At 40.4% G+C, this 17,523-nt stretch overlaps 1 protein-coding gene across 1 annotated transcript in view; it reads right to left on the bottom strand.

The window, feature by feature from the left end:
• atp2c1 (ATPase secretory pathway Ca2+ transporting 1) overlaps positions 1–17,330 on the bottom strand; it is a 27,083-nt gene extending 9,753 nt beyond the window's left edge. Inside the window, exons 1-12 of the mRNA XM_028980112.1 lie at positions 17,183–17,330; positions 5,243–5,347; positions 4,469–4,585; positions 3,243–3,332; positions 3,102–3,137; positions 2,847–2,908; positions 1,985–2,093; positions 868–1,023; positions 724–792; positions 566–641; positions 420–486; positions 145–269 (exon numbers count right to left, since the gene is read on the bottom strand). Of these exons, the coding sequence (XP_028835945.1) occupies positions 145–269; positions 420–486; positions 566–641; positions 724–792; positions 868–1,023; positions 1,985–2,093; positions 2,847–2,908; positions 3,102–3,137; positions 3,243–3,332; positions 4,469–4,585; positions 5,243–5,347; positions 17,183–17,206 (1,036 nt within the window). The 5' untranslated portion in view covers positions 17,207–17,330. The remainder of the gene's footprint in view (positions 1–144; positions 270–419; positions 487–565; positions 642–723; positions 793–867; positions 1,024–1,984; positions 2,094–2,846; positions 2,909–3,101; positions 3,138–3,242; positions 3,333–4,468; positions 4,586–5,242; positions 5,348–17,182) is intronic.
• Between the last annotated feature and the right edge of the window lie 193 nt (positions 17,331–17,523).

Raw genomic sequence — 17,523 nt, forward strand, 5'->3', positions numbered from 1 at the left:
GAGAAATTTAACAATGGCTTCCAAATTCTCCAGATCTCAATCCAATCAAGCATCTTTGGTGTGCTCTACAGCAAACATTCAGTGGTCATAATTTTATGACTGATTATTGTATATACACAATGCATGGAGGTCAGGAGGACGTACTCAGGGTTTCAACAATGGGCAGTTTCTTCACAATTGCTTGCTTCTTTACCATCCTCATCACACCTAATGCCAGGGTGACAGTCACCACTATAGGTAGGCCCTCTGGGATTGCTGCCACTGCCAAACTGAAAACACAGAAGAAAGTATGGAACACCACTGATCTTAATAAGAGGCAAACAATCAACTGCATAGGCAGTGATTGTGGCTTAGCAGAAACTGAGTGGGCGTCTGCCCTCTTGATTTTCATTCACAAGTGTAATGAGATTTTGACTTGCCTGACACCGATGGTGAACATGTCCAGAATGTGTTTGCCTTGTAGCCATCCAACCAGCATAATCACACCTGCAGAACAGGACATGCATATAAAAACCCTCAAACTGCCTAGGTCTTTCCAGAACATGCGAATCAAAAAATCAATCACCTATGATCCCTAAAGAATAAAGGGAGAGCTGTTTTCCAAGAAGGTCCATGTTCTTTTGCAAAGGGGTTTTGGGGGCCTAAAAAAAAAAAAAAAAAAAAAACATTACTTAGGTAATGGGTTGCCCACTATTCACATGATTAAATCAGAGGAATTTTTACTTCTTCTGCCAGCATCATCTTGAAAACCTCCCCGAATTCTGAATTCTCTCCTGTGCCGATGACAATACCCTGTATCAAATAAACACAAATTGACTTAATAAATGAGCCATGCTACTATATCCTCTACAAGTAAAGGAGTTTTACCTTTGCTTTCCCACATCGCACCAGAGTACCCATGAAGGCAATGTTACTGCGAGAAGTGATGTCCCCATTGGTGGCAGCTGGCTGAGGGGCTGTCAGTTTGGTACAGGGGGTGGTCTCTCCAGTCAGACTGGACTCATCGACAGAAAGATCTGTAGCCTTCGAGAAAGAAGACACAAATACTGTAACATCCCTGGTGTTTTTATAAAAAGAGAGATAATACTAATGAACAGCTAAACTGTGTTTTACAAACTAACAAAAAATAAAAATTATAGGTAACAAATTTTTTTTATTGCATGCCACAACATGGCCAAACAACCTTAAGCAAAACCCAATCACGAAAACGTTCTGCTTGACAAAGGACATGCTCTGAAACCGATTTATAAAAAAGGTATTCTCTTAAGTGAAATCTGATTCTTAATAACAGCGGTCACCAATCCTGGTCCTACAGGGCACCAGTCCTGCACTCCCACTTAGATTTTTTTTCTTCATGTTCTACTACACCTCATTGATCTCAAGAACTGGGTGATGAGTACAGAAGTTGAATCAGGCGTGCTAAATGAAGGTAAACACAAATGTGTGCCAACCAGGACCAGGCTTGGTGATCCTTGGTGTACAGGATTTATTAAAAAAAAAAAAAAAAAAAAAAAAGAAAACTGATACACTGGTTTGTGGTTTCTGATAAAGCCATTTTCCTTTATTCATTCATTGCTGCAAATTACAACTGATGGTCCTGTTTACAGAGGACTCATTGAAAACGAATGCACAAAATTGAGCAAGAAAAATGCTGCTGATCTGGTCGTTTTTCCAGATCCAGTAATGTGACAGTTGTCAGGAAGAATCTGTTTGTGTTCAGTAATCAGAGATGGACCTCCATAAACAATATAGCAGTCTCATGTCCTGCATGGGAAAATGTAAACTGCCTTCTGAGCACTTTTTATTTGTGAGTTGATCAAATATGGTTGTTCTAATATTCAGAATGATTTGCAATGTGATCATCATGCATGTTTAAGAGACCGAATGAGTCAAAACCCAGCGTGAGATTGATGAGGGGAGGAGGTATTTAAAACAATAATTTAAAAAAGTAGGTAAGCATGTAAATATATGTATATATTTGCACCTCAAAGAGACGCAGGTCAGCGGGGACTCTTTCCCCAACAGAGAGGCAAACAGTGTCTCCAGGGACTAGATCTCGTGCCAGCAGGTGTTCCAGATTCCCTTCACGTATGCTAGACCCAGAACAGAGAAAGAGAGGGAATTAGTTGAAAAGAAATAGTTGAGCCACTGAAAACAGGCCACTGGGGGCCGTGTGAACAAGCAAAACTTGAAATGGTGGAATACAATTTAGAGAGGTAATAACCACAATGGCAATACTCTAAAACTAATCATGCTTTCAAGGAACCTTCTCTTTCCACAGAGCATTAAAGTAACATTCATGTGACAAATGTATTGCCAAGATATCAACAATCAGCTTATATTACGCATAACCTACGTCCAAAATAGAGCAGGAGTGTGACGTGCTGTTGCCAAGAACACACACCTGGCTGAAGTGCAGCCTGAGTGAGGAGAAATAGTACACAGCGGCTGAGGGCCGATGACAGTGTTTGAAGTGCTAATTTTGCACAGCAGGTCATGTTTGAAGATATTAAAACCCACCCCTCCACCTCCTTCTAGCATTGTGTGTTCCTGGGATCTCAGTGTTCCACCCCTAAAAGCCATTGTAATATTGCTCCAGACAGGAACATGACTGTTTAACTGTGTTCATGTGTATTATGCAGATATTTACTTAACAGTTTGCTTAAGAACACACACGCAAAAAAATCTATTACACAGTACATTATTTAAAAAAAAAATAAATAAATAAAAACAAAAAATAAAAACAATTGTTCAGGATCGTAGTCTAATACTCATTAATACATTTGTACTTAATTCATAAAAAAAAATAAAAATAAAAAAATAAAAAAAATAATTCACTGACTCACCAGTGGCATTCCGGAGGTACAAGTTTACCAAGCTCCTCCAGAGACTTTTCTGAGCGATATTCCTGACAAATAAGGAAGGAGAGAAAAAAAAATACAGAAAATACAACATGCTTTCTTATTATTTATTCTGGTGCGTGTTTTCCTGCTGACCTGCATGGACATTATTATAGTCCCTTTGACCACCTTCTACAAACACACACGGAATTGCAACATCCCTGAAACCAGCCCTGTAATAAGGGATCAGAAAAGGCTTACCTGTACAAAGGCAACCGTTACAACAATAATTATGGCCTGTCAGAAGAAAGAAAGGAAGGGAATAAGAGCATTTTTAAAATGTATAAGGATCTAAAAATCACAAAGTAACAGACTTTTGAAAGGACTGGAGGGATTTCTTACCACGGTGATACTGACTGCATCGTCAAACTGCTGCATCAACACGCTTATAACGGCAGAGACCAGCAGCAGCATGATGAGGGGGTCTTTAAACTACAATGTAAGGAGCAGAACACCATGAGGAATAGCAGTTAAACAAGGTACCTTAACACTTAAACACTACAATAAAATATTAGCTTTGGGTAAACACAGTAAAGTCTAAGAATAGTGAAAACGATAAGTCACGCCAGAGACACCAGGCAAACAGCCTGTTGGACTTAGTTTGCCCTTATAAACATATTGTCTGGAGCTTGATATATTTGTACTAAACTTATTTCCAAGAAACATGACACTCATAAATAGATAAGAGTATGTTCATGTAATATAAAGTATTTAAAATGTACGAAATAAAAAAAAAAACACAGCTACTGTTACCTCTGTATGGCTGTAATAACAGACCACAAGAACGCATGACACAAGAACCCAACGACCCTTCAAATATGCAATGCGCTATCCAGAAGAGCAGTGGTTAAATTTCACAGTCAGACTTATTATGTGTGTTTAAAGCATTAAGCAATCGGGCAAACATTATGGGAAATACCTGCTGTACTAGCTTTCTACAATGCGGAGAATCAACTTCAGCAAGTGAATCCACAATGACAAATAGATTCAGTAACTGGACTTCACACATGAAACATAGCTGCCCACTGGAAACGTTAAATCCAGAAATGTGCAAACAAAGGATGAATTCATGCCTATCAGCATGAGCAGGATAGAGAGGGGAAAAAAGAATGTTTTGGAGTTCATAATAATCAAGAGTCTGGGCTGACCGAGTGGTAAAGAGAGCAAGGGTATGTGCCGTTTTTCGTCTCTTGCTCCACAGACAGTATTAAACTGACCTCAGCCCATAAATGTGTCTAAGCACATGAAGCCCCTAGCAACAGAGTTTGTAAAGGCCATTATGGCTGGATGCATTAGACAGTGGGAGAAACAGACGGAGTGGAAAGAGCATGGTAGTGTATGTGTTGAGTGAGTGAGTGAGCGAGAGGGAGGGGGCTAAACATCCTGCTATATTTATTCAACAGCATACCAGCTCCTGGTCACACTGGAACAGAAGCAAGGTCTCCCACCCAAAGGGGACAATGGGAGCTTTATTCTCCAATTCAATGTGACAAGTTGCATTGCTTCTAAGGAAGGAATCGTTCAAAACCCTCAATGCTCAAATGAGTCTTTTTGCTTCTTTAGCATACCTGTAAAATGTACTTTTTCCAGAGAGGCTCATCTTCAGTAATGTCAAACTCGTTCCAGCCATGGTATGCACGCCGTCTGGTCACTTCGCTGTGTGTCAGGCCAAACTGCAGGTCAGCCTGGGAACAGAAGAAACATTAGATGGGCTCACAGGAAAATTATTTTTGGTATTGATGCAATTTAATGAAGAAGGGAAAAAAAAAAAAAAAAAAAAAAAAAAAAAAAAAAAGAATTAATGGACCGTTAATTATGGCTTCAATATTTGCAGTTATTTGTGGCATGATTAACTGCAGAGTTTCCGATAGACAATTGCTTTCATCTTTCCAACCAAAAGTGTATAGAAACTTTATATTTCACTCTACAAAAAAAAAAAACTGGTGTCAATTCCTTGAATGTGTAAGCATATTTCATAATAGTTGATGAATACATAGAAATTAAATAATGAAGCCTAAAGAGGGATGTGCAAAATGTTCTTTTTGACAGTACCAAACAACTAATTTTATTAATCCATTAATACACTGCAATCTGTGCCTCCTGCTATATGTTTCTCGGGTGGAAATGGAAATTAAGAGTCACTGTGAAGCAGATGCTCTCATCACTGGCAGGATGGAGATGACTAAGCAGTACTGAACGCCTCTGTGTCAGATAGGGAAAATAAGGCATCTTCCTTCAATTTAAAAAAAAAAAAAAAAAAAGATCCTTTTGGCAAATATGCATTGTTAAGACTGTATGATTCTATCAGTAAGGTAAATATCAGCATCCTCGTGATGACTTGCCTGCAGAGTATACGCAACCTCATTCACCGGTAACTCGCTGGCTTTTCTGGATGTTAGTACTGGAACCATGGTCTCATCTTCACTCTGCAATGAACACTCATCAAGCTGAAAAACAAACATAAAATGGAGAAAACATTGATAAATCTGACATTGCCAAGGCATTTATGCAATCAGGATGTAATCCCTAAAACGGACAGATTGGACATCATGAAATTACAATGAACTCGGGGATTAACATGGGCTTGATGCTGAATTGAAGTCCACAGAGTTAAACACATTAAGCCACACATCCTGCTCGCCAACAAAGCACAATTCTAAAAGGAAAAACCATCTAGGCTCGCCCTTATAAACGTATTACTTCTTCATTGCTGTAAAATGATAACATGGGTCAACACTGTGAAGCCTCTAAAGTGTTTAAAGAATGTGAAGAGCATTGACAGTAAATGCATTCCTTCTTCCTGTGGTAAATCGAGCAGATGAATCAGAAAGGGGCAGGTGGGACATTTTGGAAAAGCTGTAGGCTGGAGGACCATGGTGGCTCTGTGAGATGGAGGGCATTGGTGGACTGAGCCCTGCTCTTTCATAGCCAGGAGTGGAGGTTCAAAAAGAACAGACCTTCTGGCTACGGGTCTAATCAGAGAGAAACATGGTGGACATGCATTAAAGCTGCATGCAGCAGGCATCTTTGTGTAACATCAGGCTGAGGGAAGTTTAAAAGGAATGTGGAATATGGAACGTATTATTATTATTTAACAAATTCATAAGTTAAGATGCATGTATTTATGTTGTATGTTGAACGAATTTGGTTAGATTATTTTTGAGGGGAGCGTATATAGTATAAAGAACAATAAAACATTTTTCACTGCATTTTCAAAGCATGCACAAAATGACATTTAAGAATTAATGGAGGGAGGCAGTGGGTATCAAAGAGAAAAATCAAACATGCATACACCAAACGAGGAAAGTTCAACATTGATAATTTTCGAAATGACGTACGATGCCTCTGACATCATAGCATCATCCCACTTTATCAGAAACGCATGGGAAAGCATTACTGAGGGCAGAGCTCAACCTTTTCATACTGAGAGTGTGTGCTCATCTGGGACTAGTAATGAGAACGAAGCACATTATGGAACATGAACATTCTGTACATGAACAGGAAATGGGAAAATTTGAGGGTTAAAAAAATAAAAATAAATAAATAAATAAAAATTCCACGAGAGCTAAAAAGAGGGCGGGGGTACTTCTTCCATCTATGCACACATGACATAAATAAATTTTCCTTTTAATTTGTGAAAATTGTATTAAAATTTCACTAATATTACCAAATTAATATTTATTCAAAATAAGGTGCAAAAAAAAAACTTGCCCACTCTTCAGGGAGGGCAAAGCTTGCCATAGAACATCCATATAAAAATGAAAGAGACACGATAATTTACATTACACCTGCAAAACAGGTGTTTACATTACAGCTGCTGACAATAAAAGACATCCACAATTCATGCAGGAGCCACCATGACAAACGATGAACGCATGACAACCACATGGCTGACAAAACACAAGGTGGTTTCTCAGCCGGCCACCGAGGTGACCTTGGAACACGGAGTAAACCCCTGAGCCAGTCCGCGAGCAAGACAGACGAGGGTGGAATACCTGTACTCTTCCTCCCAATCACCACCTCCCTCTGCGCTTCCTTTCCAAATGCCTTCAGTCGCCTTCACTTCCTGTACCCTTTGTCTTCAGCAGCCCTTCGTTTCTCTCTGCCTCACGCCAGTCGTCTCGCCTTCCGCACACAGCAAAGATAAAACAGAGCATCTTGCATAAGAGCGGGTTAGTCTTCACCTGAGAGGATTCCCCTTTATTAAGAGTGACGGGTGCTTAGGCCTGGATCACCTACTCATCTACGCAGCCAGGCTTTCTGGCTGATGATAATGAATGAGTGGTCACCCAGAGACACCACATTCTCTACATAAGGTAACATATGGACAACGAAAGGTTCGAAGAAAGGAAAACTACAAACTGAAACGTACCCCCAGTTCCAGGACACAGAATGGAAATATGCATTTTACAGGCGGACATTGTGAAAAGAACTCGACACAATGACACCGTTGCATGCCTTTAGTATCAAATGAATGAGAGAAAAACAAAATCACGATGCCCTCTATGATGATCCCCACCAGACCACTACCCATAAGCTGTCCACAGCAAACAAGCAATCATTGACAGGATACATAACAGTTATGCTTCACAACCACAGGCATGTCCTCAAGCCTCATTTTCAGGGCTTTGGTGACAAACAACAGTGTCAATGACCTCAATGTGCGTGCCATGTGTGATTGAATTAGGCCAGAGCCTGGTCCACCAACATGACTAACCCTTCGGTGGGTAAAGTGTATCTGCAGGGTAGCTGTCAGACCAAAGAGTTGGACAATTTGCATAGGCAATGACAATCGGAATATTTTCAGAGCAGCAATTAGGTAATGACACACAACACGAGACCAAAATCACAACTGAATTATTGTGCCAGTCTGTGTAATCATTGTAATTATGAATTATTGTAAATCAGCCTGTGATTCACACCTCCCCATCACACTTGATCGCTACAGGCACAGCCTGCTCTCATGGTCATCATTTCACAATTAACACAAACACATAAATCATATAATCATTATTCATAGATTATTAGTTAAGGAAATAAAACATCTATTTTATTCAGGTAGGTCTACAGTGTATTTGATTTAGAAAAATGAGCCTCTTTCCCAGTATCTTGTACACGACGGTGTACTTTTCTACTGTGTGCCTAAAGGTTTTGCCAACAAGACTCATCAGTCTTGTTTATCAGTGAGAAACAAATGTCGAGGAAAAAAGGTAGTGTTCAGATAAACTCCTGCAAGGCACATCCTGGCCATAAAGCCAGGGTAATCTGCCAGTCAAATATAATGAAACATTTGGCATATGTCAAAAGAAATTACAGTTGAGCTAAATTATCCATAAAATGGGGAGAGGCTTAACTACAGCAAAATGGAACACACCCTAACAATATATATCAAAAACCTAAATATTTGCACTCACTGTACTTTAGTCGGATATTCTAAGTAGTTAGAAACCTTTATGTTTCTTATTACAACATATTACAAAACTTGTCGAACGTCTATTGCTTTAGACACTCAAAAAAAGTGTGTCGTGTGTTTTCCTTGTGCGTTTAACTCATTTTGATGATTCATGCTGACCTTTCCATGAAGGACAAAAATCTTTAGACATATAGACACAATGAAACAGGACAGGCCAAGTTGACGTAGATGTTACGTAATATAGGTTCCACACAAAAAGCAAAAATGCAAGAACACAAAAAGCAATGTCACATGAAGCGATCCAGAGCTCAGCACTCATATTTCTACACCGCTTGTTCAACACAAATCAGAAATACCAAACCTTTTCTTTAAGCACTTCATACAGCAGTCTTTTATTGACTTAACCAATCCACACAATGACTACAGAGAGTTTTATTCTACCTATAGTAATATTAGACCCTTCATGGATATAATATACACTGATACAAAAGGTAACTCTATATATTCCACCTTTAGACACAATGAGCCACTGAGCAATAAAACCTAAACCATAAAAAGGACAGTGTTGACTCTGAAGGCTGCACTCCTAAGGGGACTGCATTGGAATCAGGCCACTATTCCATTGTTTTCCAGAAAACGTCCCAGAACAAAACCATAGAGCAGCACTGCCACTATACACCAAACCAGTGCAATAAGAGCCTTTAAGAAATAACACAAAAAGAAGAACACAGCTTAAATACTGTTAAAATAACTGTATACAAAATCCAAAACAGATTTTTAAAATAATAATTCAAGAGAAAGATCCACACAGCAAACAGAGTAGACCAACTTCAAGTGAGCTGCTGATTGCCAAATACAACAATGTCAGATTCTTACAGACAACTTCTTTTCGTGGTCCGAGAACTGATCTGGTGATTCCAAACAGGTATATTCAGTGACCATTCACATCCTATGTGGCACAACTCAAATTCAAAAGTTAAACAGGTATGATCAAATAACCCATTAAATATGAAAATATATGCCAGTGACCAGTCAGTCCCTATATTTCATAATGTCCCCAGGTATATCAGGGTGACTTGTAGTACTCTCCATGCTTCTGGCAAGAGGTTTCTGCAGGTTTAAGGAAGCAAAATTTAAGACCATGCATTGGGGTAATCAACTACATTTGTCCAAGGGTCAGATTATTTCTTGGCAGTAACTGTGAGGGTCAGATGCCTTTTAAAATTCAATATGGTTTTTATCTTAAGTAATATATTATTTGATAGACATTTGTAAGGCAGATTAACGTGTTATTTTTTTAGACTCATATTACCTTTTGGTTTGTTATATGCGAGTCATTTCCACTGGTGGTTTTTGATATGGGTTACATAGACCATTGCACAGGGCGGCATGATGGGCACAGCCCAAAAAATATATATATTTTTGCAGTTTTTGTTCTATTATTCTAGCTTAGTGTTCTGTGAAAGTTATATTATATTCATATTATACGAGTTATTGACTGTAAGTGGTTGTCACATATGTTCTTACAAAAGAGTTGTTACGATTCCTAACAAATAGTTTGGATATTGTTCTGCTCTTAACACTAGTGCTCTTAGCACTAAGAACCGAATTCCGTAATTTTCTTGCCTGATCGGTTCCACACATTCATCGGACCCGACTGAACCTGAAACACGTGTAGTGGGCTGCAGTGGCCAGAAACTCAAATTGTACACAATTCTGCATTTTATAGCAGATTCTATTTTATTTGTTGAATTCCACAAAATAGGGCCCTATTTTTGTATTCCAGGTCTCCATAATGTTTATTTATTTGATCCGTTTTTTCATGTTGAGGTCAAACGTGAAGCCCTATTTAACAAAAGGAAGAATGTGCAATATTGTGAAATAGTTATTTGCATGAAATAAACATATTATTAAATGATTTACATTTATGAAAAAAAATGTAAAAAAGCAAAGAGTAAATGCCCAAGCACTTTGTTGAACAGTGATTAAGTGTGATACTGCAGGTTATTTTTTTCCTACCCACTTTTAGGTGAATGAATACGTTTGTAACGGAAAACATAAATGGAAAAAATTTAATTTAGGAAAGAATTAAACTGAATTATTGCATCAATAAAACTTCACAAGGAACACCCTAGCAATTATTATTTATTTATTTATTTATAAACACAGCGTAAAATTACCATATATACAAATGTAATCTTAATTTTAATAATGGCGGTTCCCAGCGCTTTCTTTTTTGTGGAAATTGGTTCCAAACGGCTCATTGAGTGTTGCCAACAGTTGCAAACCCCTGGTCTAGAACATAGCTTATTACAATGTCTCCAGCTTATACCCCTTACATAAGTGATAAACATACACCCATCAGTCACACAACCATGCCAATAGATGATTTCAGTAAGCAAGTGATTCATCTAACGTACATGCCTTTAAGCGCTGGGAAGAAACTGGAGAATCCAGAGGAACATAGGGACAGCACGCAACAATCATGCACAGACAAAGCCAGAGCCTGAATTCTCATGACACTGACTGCCACATCACCGCCCAGTACACCTTTTATTCCAAGACTCACTAGAGATGCACAATCAGTTTAAATGCTGGGTGACAATTCGTAGGTTTAATGACTGAATTGATAAAGCAAATATTCATTACCAGCCAAAAAAATGTTCTAGATTCTTGGTAAAACCACACAAAAAAAACAAAAACAAAAAAAAAACAAAAAAAAAAACACCAGCCATATTATAATCATATTGCATGGATTAAATCACTGGAAGGCCATTACTTTATTTAGCATACAAGGATTCTGGGCTATAACAACATGAATAGCAACAAATCCTGGCCTCCTGTATAGCTACAACAACATGGAGGGCTACAAGTGCCAAAATTACATGAATTAAAAAATAAAATGATTCATGAATTACTTAACATCCTTAATTCAATGTGATATGCATTGTAAAAACTGGAAATAGAAATATTAAATGTATTAAATATGTTCCAAGTTATGTATGGGCTGCATTTTTAGAAAGCCACATTCTGAATTAAACTGTCTAGCCCATCGCTACTCACTGTACCCCTTTTGTATGGGGTCTCCACTCACTCAGTCACGACCTGTATTAACTTAAACCCAGTCATTGATCACGACATTGGGTACAGGGTGGGAAACTATGCAGTATGATAGAAACACCAGTCATTCACACAATTAAGCCTAAGGACAATTTAGACAGCGATTCACCCAGTGTACATGCCTTTGGGCATCGGGAAGAAACCGGAGAATCCAGAGGAACACAGGGACAGCACGCAACCTCCGTGCACAGACAAGGCTGGAGCACAAATTCTCATGACTTCAAGTTCATGACTCCAACTGCCACACCATTGCACAGCACACCTATTATGCCAAGATAAACAACATTTAATTCCTATCAATTTAAATTCTGGGTGACAACTCATATTATAGGTTTAATGCTTAAACTGATCATGCAAAATTTCATTTACAAAGGCACCTAACAACAGAATAGTGCTCGGCCAAAAAACTGCAGAGCACCAGTCTGCAAAGCAGCCTATCGCATGGATCCAAATTCTTGAAGGCCGTTACAGAACACCACGGGGTGCTATTTAGCATACAGCAATGAGACTGACCTATAATGAAATGAATCATTTGCATTTGGCAGACGCCCTTATCCAGAGCAACTTACAACGTGCTTTCAAGTTACCATCGAATCGAGTGGTGGTAGCCTAGTGGGTAACACACTCGCCTATGAACCAGAAGACCCAGGTTCAAATCCCACTTACTACCATTGTGTCCCTGAGCAGGACACTTAACCCTAAGTTGCTCCAGGGGGGGACTGTCCCTGTAACTACTGATTGTAAGTCGCTCTGGATAAGGGCGTCTGATAAATGCTGTAAATGTAAATGAATCATAATGAAGCAAGGCTAGTAAAAGCGGAAAATAAAAGTGAAGTGATTGTCACATGTGATACACAGCAGCACAGCACATGGTGCACACAGTGAAATTTGTCCTCTGCATTTAACCCATCACCCTGAGTGAATAGTGGGCACCATGACAGGCGCCCGGGGAGCAGTGTGTATGGACGGTGCTTTGTTCAGTGGCACCTCAGTGGCACCTTGGCGGATCGGGATTCGAACAGACAACCTTCTGATTATGGGGCCGCTTCCTTAACCGCTAGGCCACCATTGCCACATTCATTCATTCATTAAATTTGTCATATTAAACTTATTTCTCAATTATTTAATTTGATCACATTCAGCGAATCATGAATTACTTCAGTCAGTCTGAAAAATCAAAGTGAATGGGTGGGATTAATGCCGATCTAGGCTGAGCAATATTCACATTATTGGTCAGAAAGTGCAGAAATAAAAGACCCCACTTTACTGGCTACATATTCACATTAAAACACTCAACTTATTCTGCAATGTCTCTTACCAGGACACAGCTTCAGACCAAACCAATTGTCTGTACAAGATCAGGCTAGATGAGCATTTGTTTTCTTCCCCACTCCCTCGGGAACATCTTAACAGACAGGAAAAACTGACTAATATGTTTATGACTGTAAAATGACTTCAATATCTTTAAAAAGGCCTTTCTACAAACTTTCACACATTTCTGCAATGGCGGAAAAACAGTCAAGTAAATGTAGCCAATACGACCAGATTGGAAAGGTGCATTAAGATCAAGAATATAAATGTGTCTCTATGCAAGTAGCACATTCAATAAAACCCTCAGGATCCTCTAAAAAGCCCTAACAAGGAGAAATAAAGGGGAAAATATGCAGCTTTGGTCAAACATGTCAGCCCACAGGCACACTAGACTGTGTGGGTGAAAAAAGGTTGAGTGAACCAGACAGACGCAAGTGAATGGGGAAGGAGAAGGCATGAGTGAAACTGTGAGGTGGAAGAAACTGAGCAGTCTGGCCTTCACGGCCTTCTAGTCACACATTTCACCTTCTTGTGACCAACACTCAGAATCAAGACAGGGTTCTTCTGTTCCCGGTCTGAGGTCAGTACTCTCAAAATACATCAAACACATAGCCTCAGCTGGATATTAACCATTTCTCTTTTTTTTCCTGATCCTCAAAGTAATATTAATCAAAATACATTTATATGGTTTTACAAGGAACATTGTATGGAGGTCCCTGTTGTGTAAGCAGATTAAATGGATAATTTATACATTTTTTTTCATATAGGGTGGTAGTAGCCTAGTGGGTAACACACTCGCCTATGACCCAGGTTCAAATCCCACTTACTACCATTGTGTCCCTGAGCAAGACACTTAACCCTAGGTTGCTCTGGATAAGGGCGTCTGATAAATGCTGTAAAAAATGTATACCCAGTTAAGACAATAATGCTCATCTGGACATAACGGATGGCTAAACAGCAGTAACAGACACCCAAATCATTTAGATGAAGATGATGCAGACTTTAGTTCTTTGTTTTTACATTTATGAGCACTATGAAAGATGTAAATTGACAATTATACTTTCACTTCTCAAATATAGCCAGAAGACTGAAATCCAGTGGTGGATGAAGTACAACAAACTATGTACTTGAGTTACCCAGTGTAAAATTTCACTCCAGTAAAAGTCCTCCATTTTAATATTTACTTGAGTAAAAGCACAAAAATATTTTGCTTCAAAAGTACTTAAGTATCAAAAGGAAATGTAGAGTGATTTATTGTGGAAGTCTAAATTAAATTTACTAATTTTAGATACATTTGTACATCATTTTCCTGTAGAATTCCACAAATTTCTCAGTCACTGATAACTAATAAAGTGACTATATATTTACATGTACAGCATTTATCAGACACCTTTATCCAGAACAACTTACAATCAGTTGTGACAGGGACAGTCATCCTGGAAACACTCAGTGTGTGTCTGACTGAGGGAATGTGGCCTACTATATTTATAGTCTTTGAAAGCTGAATCTGTGAAAATTGTATGACTGAGTGTTAGTACTGATAGAGGCCATATTGAGAACTGATGCAGAGTTATTAATGGACATCTTGTTTTTCATCTCAAACTGTATTCACAATTATTGTTTTGGGTGATCAGTATATCATATAACGGCTTGAATCATATAAGATAAGCAAACTGTATTCGATATGTAGTCTATGCATTTGAAAAGACTGTAAATACAATCGCCTAAATCTTTTGACCTGTTAATGCATCACATGTAAAATACCAAAACAATTTTTTTTATGAGTCGGAAGAACAACTCTTTTGTAAGAACATATGTGATGACCACATATGAAACAGAGAAAAGAAGCAAAGTAGCGTGAGTCACTTACACCAGCTAACAAATCAGCTGATTCAAAATGTGATTTTATTTCCATGGTTTCCATTATGCAAGTGGGCAAAGATAATTTTTTTGTATTCCAGGTCTCCCCAATGTTTATTTATTTGATACGTTTTTTATGTTGAGGTCAAACATGAAACACTTATTTTACAAACGGAAGACTGCTTAATATTGTGTACTATTTCTTTGCATGAAAGACGCAGGAGACGCAGAGTGTGCGGGAGACACGCAGGAGACGCAGAGTGTGCATGTTTCTCCGACACCTCACGCGTCTTATTTCTTATCTAACAGGTCAAAGGTTAGATTTATAGATGTAAAAAAGGAATGACTGCCTTCTGAAAAAGTAGCAAGATTGTACCGGAGCAAAAGTAAAAGTCTCTATAAACGTAAATACTTTAATAAAGCAACGATACCCAAGTACAGTAACGAAGTACATTTACCTCGTTACCATCAACCACTGCTGAAAGCTACCTGAATAGCACCCTCTCATTAAACCACAGAAAGGTCTTGCCCGCCACAGCCATTCACAGGGGGGGACACCAACCCACAATTATAACTGGACGCCATGATCAATTTTAAATTAGGCTTTCATATTTCATGAAGGTAATACATTAAACAATTACTAAATTCACATTTGCATTTTTTTGTGTTATCTGACAAATAAAAAACAAATCCCAATCTGCTCTGCTGTAAAGTCATGAAACCAGATAGAAGTTTGTGCAAGACTGATATTTTGGATGGAAAAAAAAAAAAAAAAAAAAAAAAAAAAAAAAAAAAAAACACACACGATGTGTTCCTCTCATGATGAGATATTAACATTTTATATAATGAAAATAAATCAATACTGAGAGATCCACTAACTAGCCAAGGCTCATTGTCTCATGACAGGATAACCTCTCACACAACACCCCCCCCCCCAGCTCTAATGCTATTCCCTCGTGATCCAATCTACAGGACAGCAGATAATTAAATCTGGGGGGCTCCTCATTATTCACTTAGTGTTCAGTTCAATCTATAACATGTACAACGTGCAAATCCTCGGCGATGTGCTAAACTACACTGACAAGACATGATGATTGAAAATGACCCCCCCACGTTATGCTTTTATTTTCATTTCTGAGCAAATATCGTTTTAACGAAGCATAACTTCACTGGTGTGAGTCGACCCCCGGTGTTTGGAATGTGCGCTGTGCAAAATATGACGCATGTTAGTGGAGCACGACCTGAGATGGTTCCGAGGCTAAGCGAGGTCAAATGTACACTTCAGAACGTGTATTCGGACCAAGCATGTCCCATCACTCCGACGTCAAAGGGCTTTACGACGCGACCACAGGGGGAAAAAACGACACTTACACTGCGCGCAACACCTGGGACCCGGAAACGGGACGCGAACCGCGGCTCTATTCGAGAGTAAAGAGTGTCGGGAACGTCCACAAACGTACACGACTCAGCGGTCAGCCGATGGCAACGTTCGAATAAAGGCTCCGTTGATCCAACGACATGTCCGGCTTGGCGAGTGTGGGTATAATCGGAAGTTGTGATTTTGCAAGCGAGCACAACCAGCGCTGCGTCCATCGTACGAGACGCGAGCCCTGCGATTTATACACAAAGGTTCGGCCGTCGCGACTTTTTTTGTGTGTTCGGAACCTGCAACCTTTGCTGCTTTCACTACAGCAACGCGGCCCGAACAACGGGGGCTGTCGCTTTAACTACGGCGTCTATGTCGCCACGTTATTTGCACGAAGGGCGACATTCCGCCACAGCCACGCACCTGAACGGCCGAAAACCACGCAAACCGCGTCCACCCGGCAAACAAATGAGTCTTAAAATGCATTTACAGCATTTATCAGACGCCCCTTATCCAGAGCGACAGGGACAGTCCCCCCCTGGAGCAACGCAGGGTTGAGTGTCTTGGGACACGATGGTAGTAAGTGGGATTTGAACCCGTGTCTTCTGGTTCACAGGCGAGTGTGTTACCCACTCGGCTACTACCACCTCCCTACACGGCGAGGCAACCCATAAAAAGGCGAACTGACACGCTTGTCGCTTCCATGCGAGACTAGTCAACGTTTCTCCGAGCCTCGTAGGAGTAGAAGAATTCACAAGTTGTGGTAAACACGAAGTTAGCAACGTTGCTAGCTGGCTAGCCGCGCGAAGGAACATGCCATTAGCGGAGTGGTCGAGGATCGGCGCTTTGGTGTCCTTTTGTAAAAAAAAGAAAATACTGGAATAACTCGAATACAGTATAAAGCGACTTGGTTGGCGTGGTTGTGGGGTTTTTTGGGGGGCGAGCTAGCCAGCGGGAAGCTGGCTAGCCAAGTGAGGGTTGGTGGTGGGGGGAGAAGAAGGACGATTCAATGGCCAACCAGTTCGGCTGAGGAAACAGCACGCTGCCTCCGCTCAGAAACCCACACACAGGCGCACCCAAAAGGCCGTTCGCGACCCGCGACAACCCCCGACTGGGGGAAGCGGGGATGGGGCTCGGCGACTCGGGGCGGTCTGCGGGCCGAAGCCCGGCTCCGGCGTGCGCGCCGCGGAAGCCGGACAAATCGCAACTTACCAGCGGATCCTTTTCCTCCAGCATCTTCCGTGAAATTCGCCGTAGCCACCGACGGCTGCGGATGACGTCAGCACGTTCGATACGTCACGTAGCGTGGCGGGCAGGGGAGGAGGGGGGTCGACACCAGGAGCCGGCCCGTCGCGCACAGAGTAGCGAGCGAAGTGGCGGGCGACGGCAAATATAAAGCGCTTCGACAAAATACCGCCGATTGGCTGGCAGGTCTGACGACTCCCCGTCGCGGGGAGTGTGCGGGCGCGGCTCTGCCCGAACAAGACAGGCGAGGACATCTAACACTGGAGGCTTGAAAACTTTGTTACGTGTGCAAAATGTTGCACGCAAGT

The sequence above is a fragment of the Denticeps clupeoides genome, chromosome 5, assembly GCF_900700375.1.
Source record: "Denticeps clupeoides chromosome 5, fDenClu1.1, whole genome shotgun sequence".
NCBI lineage: Eukaryota > Metazoa > Chordata > Actinopteri > Clupeiformes > Denticipitidae > Denticeps > Denticeps clupeoides.